Source organism: Cariama cristata, unplaced genomic scaffold, assembly GCF_000690535.1.
Source record: "Cariama cristata isolate BGI_N322 unplaced genomic scaffold, ASM69053v1 scaffold337, whole genome shotgun sequence".
In the NCBI taxonomy this organism is placed as follows: domain Eukaryota; kingdom Metazoa; phylum Chordata; class Aves; order Cariamiformes; family Cariamidae; genus Cariama; species Cariama cristata.
Window position 1 is genome coordinate 1 of NW_009626880.1, and position 10,050 is coordinate 10,050.

Sequence of the window (10,050 nt, forward strand, 5' to 3'; positions counted from 1 at the left end):
ATTGCCTTGTGAGATTTGAAGGCTAGAAGCAAAGCAACGAAACATAGAACGCCACCAGCTCGTTTCTCGCAACCTCTTGAATGCTCTTCCCAGCTCTTCTCGCGGCAGCATAAAAGCAAAGGCTTAGGGGTGTATACGGGCAGGTAGGTAGAAGTGTGAAATATTTACCATTAATGCACGAATATATACACGTGTGTGTACGCTTAGGATGAGGAGAAATGGTTGTTTGTCATTAAATTTATATTTTATTTATTTAAAGGTATGTGCGGGTATTTTCTTCCGGGATAATGCTCTTTGAAGTCATAACCAGTCTTTGAGTCTTCTGCAGTCTAGCAAAGTCACTTGAGTTAAAATAGCTGTAAGAAGTACACGTGTTCTGCTACGGTTTTCAAAACAGCTAGCTGTTAATAGAGAAATTAGGTAACAGCCTAGGGTAAAGTTCTGGCTCTTGTAATGTTGTGTTTTTTCTTCCCAGTATGCTCTTTGTTATGACCAAAACTTTCTCCAATGTATTCAGTTTAAAAAAAAAAAAAGCCAAACTTAACAGGATGCATTAAAAGTTGGAGAACTTCTATTTCTTGTCCCCACTGATCTTGTTTGCTGTCAATACATTGCATAAGATTACTTTAAAATTTCAGAGACGGTCACAACTAGGTACAATCTCAGTGATTCTTTAATTGCATATGCTTTCTTTATTCACTAAATAAGTTTTTAATGCAAAACAAGTTTTGAATAGTATTTTCTTATATGTGTTATTCAGATTCTGTTTCTTATGAAATAAACCAACAAAATCCTATCCTATTTCCTCCTCCTCCCTTTCAATTGAACCATGTTAGTGTGGATCTTGCAAATAAAGTAGGGATTGTTTAAAAACACACGTAAAACTAGATTATTTCCTCCCCACGCTGCTTGAAGGTATGAATACATTGGTATTGAGCTGCATAATATTCTTCACAGTCCTTTGAATGTGTTATGTCCAGGCTGAATGTCAGATTTTTTTCCTTAAAATTTAGGTTTATTTATTTTGAATTATTTGTGAAACAGTTGTTTCTTTGTGTCTCTTTACTGCTGTTTACTTGAAAGGCAGGGTATGCTATTGTGTTAGTAGGAACAGCTGTGCTTCATTTAATCAGGTGGATCGTTAGGTGAATTTGTCAAAGCTGGATTCAGTTTCTGTTTCTGATTAGGATTGCTTTTTTTCTGCAGAACAGCTTGTTCTGTTACAGCAAATTTAAAACACCTGGATATGCTTCTGGATGAAACCATGAATAGTTAAAAAGATTTTTAAAGAAAGCTTTTGACTACATTATATTCCTGATTTAACTTCTGTGTTTGGAGGCTATGCAGTGATCTGTGTCTTAAAATTGGTTTAATAATTACATTGAATTAAGTCTTTGAGGAGCTAATGCAATAAAACTACATTTTTTCAAAGTTGTTATCTATTTTGGAGAAAACTCTTTTTTTTCTTTGTTCTTTTATGTAAAGTCAGAAATTTGTTCTTTGTCACATTATTGCTGATTATCTATTGCTGATAATCTATGTATTCACTGGAGGCAGAATCTTTCCTGTTCATCATGCTTTTAGCAGAGTCGGTTATCACATTTCTTAGGAAGCTTTGTTATGTTCAGAATTATGGAAAAAGCAGCTTTTCTACTCTTGTAATGTCTACTTGCAGACCAGTGCCTTTCTAAGTGGTCTTTCTAGGGCTTAAGCAGGAGTTACATTGATGACAGAGTGCTGTAATATTAAGAGCAGTTTTACTGCAAGCCTAATTCTGTTTCCAAGTTGATGACAAAATTTCTGTAAAGTTTGGTTGCTGAGGATCAAGGATTATATGTTAGTTTAATCTTCTGTAGCAAACAGGAGTGTTTGACACTCTATAATTCTTTATGGAAGTATAAATGATTATACTTGCCAAAGCTACCTGGGATATTTAAAACTTGTGCATACCAATTCTTCAGTTTTCAGAAGTCATAAAATGTAGTAAATTGTCCCATTTTAAGTAGAGGGGTAGGAGAAACAATTGCCTAATGTTATATTTCATTTCTTAAATTAATTCCTTGGGTAAAAATAATTTATTTTGAAAATAGATTTATTTTTTTTACCTAAGAAATATACTTGTTTTGTTTTATCTAGTAACATTGATTCTGAGAAATGGACAACAGCATTTGTCAAGTTTATGAAGATGAAATCCAGTCACTAGAAGAAGAAATTAAACTATTGGCTGAAAAGTATGAAGATAACCAACAAGAAGCCACCTTTTTTTCGGACAAGGAGATGTTAATGCCAATGTACGCCTTTTTTCACATGTTGGATTAATAGTGTTTCTTTGTCAAAATTGTTTAGGATAAGCTTTTGCCTCTATGTTAGGGCTTTCCTTATGTTATTTTTACAGTTCTGGTCTTGTTTAGGACATGGTCTATATACGGTAAAAGATTACAAATAATAAATAGTTGATATCTTTTTACTGCCTTCTGTTGGTAGTTTGTGGGGTTTTTTAGGATTTTTTTGCTTGTTTGTTTTTTAAAAGGCAATCATAGAGGCCAGAGCATGATATCAAGTATGTTACTGTGCAGGCCTTGCAAAGTTGTTGGCTGCAAAGGTCGTGTTTTCCATCATGCACTGTGAAACAGCTCAGTGGATGTTTACTTGGAGGGGGGGGGGGGGGGCGAGGAGAGGTGGAGCGCAGTGACCGGGGGGGGGGTGATAGAGGAGGACTGGGGACATGTACAGGTGTGACTAGTTATATGCTAAAGAAGTGCCATGTTAGGGTTGTTTACTTCCATATGTAACTGATATTCTATGGTAAATGTACACTGTAGATAAATCATTTAGATGACTAAATACATCACAGCTCATTTTTGTTGTTTGTTCCTTGAAATGGATACTTACATCTCAAGACTTATAATAAAGGCTGTGTTTACCTGGCAGTGAACATAAAGTATTTATGTAAATAGAATAGTTTACTGTTCCTAGTAATATGATCCAACTGAAATTTGACTCATTGAAAACGGACCTCTGAAACCATCAGATTACATTAGAAATGCCTTTTATTTAATGATATTGCTGTACTGACGTGACAAAACATGTTCTTATGTCTGGGTCTTTTGCCCTGTTTGATTTTTATTTTTTTTCTCTTTCAATTCTAGAAAATCTTTCCAAAGAGAATTTCAGGGAGTATCTAAGGGACGTGAATTTCCATCAGGCCTGAAAGCTCAACTTGAAAGTCTAGAAACAGATCTCTCATTTTTAATGAAATTTACTGGTATTCAATTCGCAAGTCATTCCAGGAAAACAGTGGAAAAAAGTAAGCATTTTTGTGTCCTTTACTTGTGCAATACTGAGCATACTGTTTCAGTTCATTGCATTCAATGTTAGCAGCAAGACAATTATTTTGAAATACAATAGAATTTTCTTTATTGACAACATAGTTTCTGAATAAATATAGTACTTTGCTTAGTGGGAGAGTGAAAGACTACCACAAAGTTAGTGTTTGGGGTTTTTCTAATATGTTTTACTTGACTTCTTTATTTATATGATGGATGATATCAGTTGGTACTTTAAATGAGTAATGGAAGAAATGCAATAATTGTTGAATAGAATTACAATCAAGTGTTTTGTTAACTTTATTTCATAACAGCTAGAAACAGAACAGTGCAGAAGCACAGATTATCAGGGAATTGCCACTCTTTGTCTTTTCAACTGGAATTCCAGCTTCTTGAAATGCAGGTAAGGATCAATGTGTGGTTAAAAAAAAAACACAACCAAAAAAACCCAACCAAGCAAACAAACAAAACCTCAAATGGACAAATGTCAATATTTCCTTTTCTGGCTGAAACCTTCAACTGGTATTTTGTCATTTTGATTATCTGAGTCTTCTTAATCTAAGCCTCAGTGGGTTGTTTTCACTCTATAACAACTGAACTCAACTTTTGAATTCCATGCACATTCAAGCAAAATAGTTCTGAAGGTCAGGTTCAACATTCAATCACAAAATTCTTATCATAGAATCATTTAGGATGGAAAAGACCTTTAAGATCGATCCAACTGTAAACCTAACACTGCCAAGTCCATATCACCCTTCCTTCCCAAAACATGCACTCTCCAGGGCACTTTTGCTGACTAACGCTGAAGTAAAGCCCTGAGCAGCGCTTGATTTCCACCGACTCTGCCACGTACCTGCTGGGATCTCATCCTGACCCAACGGGGCTTGCATCCCACGGCTGTCTCTGATCTCCCCCACAACATGTTCTCCTATAGTCAGATAGCTGCTTCTGGAGACTGGAAAATTCCAGACCTTACATATCTTGAGGAAACTGAGGGAAGACTAGAACACTACAAACTTGAACAATTGGTTTGGGTTTTTTTTTGCTTTGGTTATATTTCTATTTGCTTGACCAGTGTGACTAGCCATTACATTACAGGACTGCACAGAAGCTACACTAATGATTACAGATTTTTTGCAAGGAAGGTCTTTCCTAAGAATCTATTCTTAACACAGAATTTGAAATGACAAGCAGTTAAAAACAGCTGCTACCCCAATTTATAATAATATTTTTGACGTCAGAAAATTTCCTTCTCAAGAAAACATGATTTTAAGCTCAACTTTGAAGGTATTTTTTAAAATTGAATGTGATTGGACCTGATAGTATTAAAACCTGCCTTGCTATGTAAAGGTGTCCTCCTTCATCTTAAGAAAAGCCATATTATGAATTTAGGAAATGAGTACTTAGATAGTCACATGTGGATTACATAATTTGAAACTGAGTTTCAGCTGAATGAGGTTATTCTGCAACCTCTTATGTCCATGCATGACTTGAAACTTACCGTCCTAGTAATATCGTTTTACCACTTGCTTGTATAAAACTACATTTAGCTTTGAGCATGGAAATAGCCTGCATCAATCATGCGACTTGGTTAGATTAATGTTTATTTCTCACCTGTATGCTGCTGCAGAATGATGACATCTTTTAGCGTCAGTGGAGCTCAGATCAGTTAGTTATAGCTGCATTGATGAGTCTTAAATCTATTGCAGCACTAGATGGCAGCATTTATCTACGTAATGCCTAAAACTTGTACTACTTCTGTGCTGATTAAATACACTGGAGTAAGTGATGCATAGAATACCAAGTGCATATATTTTTTAAAAACCACTTCAGTTGAAAAAAATATAATTTTGAGTTAATTTTTTGCGTGTTTTTTTTTAAATAAGTACATGGCACCTGTAACTTACAATTTAATATGCAATGGGGACATTGTATCAATTTACCTTAAGTTAATAAACTTTGAATTGCCAGTATTTTATGTATTTGTATGGTGTGGGTTGTGGACATGTCGTGGAAAACAGTAAATTAGTTAAGCAGACACCAATGAAGAGTACAGTTTTTAATTGTGCCATAATGTACAGATTTCATTTTTTATTTTTGGTGTTAGATACCCAAGTCAAGAAGTACCCTTACTGTTTCAAGTACAGACTAACTTCTATTCCTTTATTCAAGTTCATATATAGTCACAAAAACTATGTGTTATTAAAGGTTTTGCATTTACTTAAATGTTAATGTGCTTTAGCTGTTGTACAAATCATAATGTAATCGTTTGGTTAGAGTTGTAAAATACAACCATTGTGTGCAGCTCTATTTTCATTTTGTTAGAACTGTTTAAATCAAATACTTTTTGAGAATTTAGTAGTTCAAAAATCCAAGCTTAAGGATTGTATTTTTAAGATATACAATTTTGTAATTTATATGATTTAAAAATTACTCTCTTCTATTTCTTTGTAATAAAATTGTTAACAGTTTCATTCAGACACTTTGCCTCTTTCTAGTTTGCTGTTTCTGTAGTGTAAAAGTAGTGGCATGTTATCTAGGTTTTGCCACAGACTTCATACACTGTGCAGATAATCCTCCAGTGAAGTCAGTAGATCCTCTGTGGATGCAGCAATCTGCATCCACAGCTCTTGGAAGTTGTCACTTCAGGCCAGACTAAGACCTGGAAGCTTAGCTTTAACTTTTATATGCCTCCAGCTTCTTGCCTATGAAAATGGAGAAGCCTGTTTTCTAAGATACGGCGTTGGCAGTTGTATTCAAAATAACCTCTATGTTGTACGGGCAAGATAATGTAAAGTTGTAACTAGTTTCACCGATCTTGAGAAATAAAAGATGACAGCTGGTTTTGGGAAATGCTTAGTAGGTGACAAATACATTGGTATGAAGCAGAAGGTAAAGAATTTTTTTCACACTGTTGGCTCTAGCTATTTAATCTAGTAGTTAAGTTACAATACAGTTAACTCAGCTCCATAGTACCTTAAATCAAACCTGTTAATACATAGTAACAAATTGTTCTTGTAATTATCTCTAATTTGATCTTAAACAAACTGTTAAATGTCATTCATGTTAAAAGCTGTATTCCAGGATACAATTGTACAACAAAGGGTAGACAGATCTGAGTTCACTCTGGCTCGTTTTGAATGATTGAGATTCTGTCTATATTACTGTAGTATTGGTTGCTTAGTGCCTGACATATTCTACATCTTAGCTGGTTCTTTAGTTTTGGCACAGCATCAGACTGACATACAGTTTATATTCCCAAGCTCAGTAGTGTTTTGCCAGCTTAGAGTGCAAGCAAAGAAGCTCGCGTCTGTTCACCATTGTGCGTAGGTGGATGCTTACAGAGGTCAAACTGTGGATGAAGAAAACAAGTTAATGTAAAAGCATTGTTTGATTTATTTATTTTCCCTTCTTACTGTCCTTAGATATTGAGAGGACATGTACAATTGGCTTGAAAATCTACCAAAATAAGTCTAATCCTCTTAAGAAAACAGTCATTCAAATAAGAGTTGCTTTCTTCTCAAGAGCTTTCCTTTTAAATCTTTTTATTTGACCCCAAGATGGCATCTTGGCATATGTTAGTAACTCACTTATTAAAAAACAGTTTCTTTAGCGAGTAGCATGTTAGCTTCACTGCTGGCAGCTTCTCTACAACCCCATGCATGTGTTGAACCATTTGCTCTAAATATAGAATTATTTTTCCTCGTATTATTTACTCAATCCACTAAACTTTAGTGTCTTGGTTTGCTTTTTCCATCTTTAGTGATGGCATGTTAGTGGTACTTCTGTCCAACCAGTACCAGGGATTGCTGTGATATGTTTGCATTTGACTCCAGCTTGTCTGTTTAGTTTTTTCTGCGTTTCCATTCCCATTTGCTTGTAGTCACTGAGTATAAGAAAAATAAAGTATGAAGTCTCTAAGATAAAGTGAAGCATTTGTTATGGTCTTCAAGCCATGATTTTAAACTTTTTCATTCACTGTTATCTAACCTATTACTCTGGTGTGTTTAAGAATGTGTAGAAAAAAAATTAAGTTCTTTTGAGGCTTCATTTCTACCATATGAACTTCTTTTCTCTTTTCCTTTGTAGGTGGTTGTATTTTATTTTGGAAACATTATATTTCTGTTATTGTATACATATCCTAAAGTAACAGTTGTTATTGTAAAAAGGGATGAGAATCTGAGGCAAGACTATAGGCATCAAAATAAAAAAAATAGGAAAACTACCAGGAACTTTTTTTTAACTTGGTAGCATTATTATGGTTTTCAGATGAAACCTTATATTTGAATTTTCTGGTATAAGTGGCAGCTAGAGGTTGTGGTGGAAAATGACAAGAATTGTAAAGAAGTAGAAGTGACATGAAAGGAAGTAGAAGAACCTCTTATTTATAAGTTGTCCTTTATACATATGTGTTCTGTATGCTGACCAGTTTAGGTATTCCAAAAGTCTTGTTGTGTGGATAATACTGATACTGTTGAAATGAAAGAAAATGTCCATACATATAAGCTGTATTTTTAAGAAATGCCGTTTTAAGGATTATGGTACTTAGCAGCATTTGCCTATATTTTTGTCTATTTTATATGCAAATAGATAATTTTTTTTCTCATCAGTAGAGAAATTTCTATAATATTGTGTTGTTACTTCTCCGATCTAGAACAAAAAGAATGTGTCTGCTGTTATTACTGATCTCAGCATTATAATGGAATCTGGAGAAGATTTGGATGTCAGCAAATTTGTGTCAAGGTAAGGTGGAGTTTTTTGATTAAGGAAAACTACTATATTGGGTATGTATGATACTAAATGCAATACTGAGTTTTCATGCAAATTGCTGGCAGTCAGTTTCTTTCTTTGGAAATGTAATGCTAGCCCAACCTAAACACTTCCAATCCCTTGTCTATCCTTCTGGACAGAAGATGAAATGCATATAATTTTTAAGGCCTGAAAGGACCATTATGAACTCATGTTAAACAGAAACAGTTTTTGGATTATAATGTGTTTTAACTGTTTGAATTTGTTTGATTCAGAGAAATATATAACAAGGTAATCTCAGCTCTTGCATTTTAGTTTATGCAATCAACATGCTAACTGTTACTCAGGTGTGTATGTGAGTTGCAGATGTGCGATGTGGGTGAGTAATGGCTAAAGTGCACATCCAGAACCACTCTCCAGTACTTGCCTGTTTCTAATTCTCTGCTTACCATTTCATTTCTTTTCTTTGCATCAGGATTTCTTTCACTGATATTTTAAAAACAATAGAATATAGTTTAAAAACCTGGAATAGTCTATTTGTGCAATGGCTTAAGAGAATGTACATACTAATACTTAAGCATATGAATGAATGCTACTTTTTGATTATTTTCTGGAGGATATCAACCTCTTGTGATACACAGGATAAATAACGATCAAAGTACTTGTGGTATTCCACTGTGAAATCTGCTACAAACTATTCTGAGAATAAATCTGTTATTTATTAATTATTATTGGCTAGTTGTCTTACTCCTGTTCTTTATGTGATTTCTTTTATATTATTTTTTAGACTTGGAGAGAGAAGGCAAATGGATGGGTGAAAAGAAAGGTTTATTGAGTTACCTCAGGCTTAATTAGTCTGTACTGAAAGCTGAATTTTTCATTTAGAGGCTTTGGAATTTCCATACAAATCTACTAAAGCTAATGATTTAACTGAGAATAGTAGTTAACTTCTCTCAAGAAGCAGAATTTAGAAGAGGAAATTACCTTGGGTTTTTCATGAGTGTTTTCTGACAGCAGAAGTGTCTTGGAACTTAATAGTTATACTGGAAACGAATGTGTTGAAGTAGTGGCAGACTTTATTTCATCCTGGCTTGAATACTGCTGTCTTGTCCCTGTCTCTTCATTACCCTGGTCTTTTTCCACATTACACCAGTATTCATAAGTAAACATTAGCTTTCATGAATGATGTAAGATGAAATAAGGCTTTGCTGTCAACAAAGCAAGCAGTTCTTTCTCCTTAGCTTGTATTTGCATGTACCATCAGTTGCCCCTGTGTCAGTGTATATACTTTTAAAGCCACATGGCAAATAGGATCAACACAGTAATTTGGTTGAAAAAGTAATTGTGGGTCGGGGGCTGGGAGGAACCCAACCTTGCCCCTGCTCAAGCCCTTTACATGTTGTGGTTTTTTTTTTCTATTTGACATGTCCTGCAATGTCACAGTGTTTGTTGCTGATCAAAGGAAGTAAATACTGGCCAGAGTGGGGCTGATGTTGACAATGTCTGTTTTGACAGCAACCTACTGTTAGATTGACTTAATCTGGTCATGTGGTCTCCCTTTATGGCTCATTTTCTCATTTCCCTTGTTAAGGTAGTTCTTGTTTCTTGCTCTAAGTCCTAATCCCCTCTTTTCATGTCCAGTTTTAGGCTTTTCCCAACTAGCCTTTTATTCTTCAGTCTACCAGCTGCTCCTAGAATCTTGATTCCTAGCTCTTCCCTCCCTTTCCCTCCATTCTTGACCAGCTAAATCTGGTCTCCCTCTGTATTTTAGTTCTTTTCAGCCTCGCTACCAGTTTCTATTTCTTTCTTTTGCCTCCTTGGCCCAGTCTTGCCAAACCCATTGTCTGGCTCTGTTCTGTTTTCTCTTCTAGCCTGGATTTTTTTCCTCCTCAGCTTTCTAATTTTTTTGGCTTCATTTTTCATAGTGCATGACAGAAAAGGGTCTTTAAGAGCTCCAGAGTTAGAAACTCGGCAT

The 10,050-nt window shown here is 35.0% G+C and overlaps 1 protein-coding gene across 1 annotated transcript in view; it reads left to right on the forward strand.

Moving 5' to 3' along the window:
- Nucleotides 1–2,135: 2,135 nt before the first annotated feature.
- The window catches only part of CENPP (centromere protein P), a 147,612-nt gene continuing 139,697 nt past the window's right edge, over nucleotides 2,136–10,050 (forward strand). Inside the window, exons 1-4 of the mRNA XM_009704200.1 lie at nucleotides 2,136–2,291; nucleotides 3,150–3,307; nucleotides 3,641–3,729; nucleotides 7,981–8,069. Coding sequence (XP_009702502.1) covers nucleotides 2,155–2,291; nucleotides 3,150–3,307; nucleotides 3,641–3,729; nucleotides 7,981–8,069 — 473 coding nt within the window. The 5' untranslated portion in view covers nucleotides 2,136–2,154. The remainder of the gene's footprint in view (nucleotides 2,292–3,149; nucleotides 3,308–3,640; nucleotides 3,730–7,980; nucleotides 8,070–10,050) is intronic.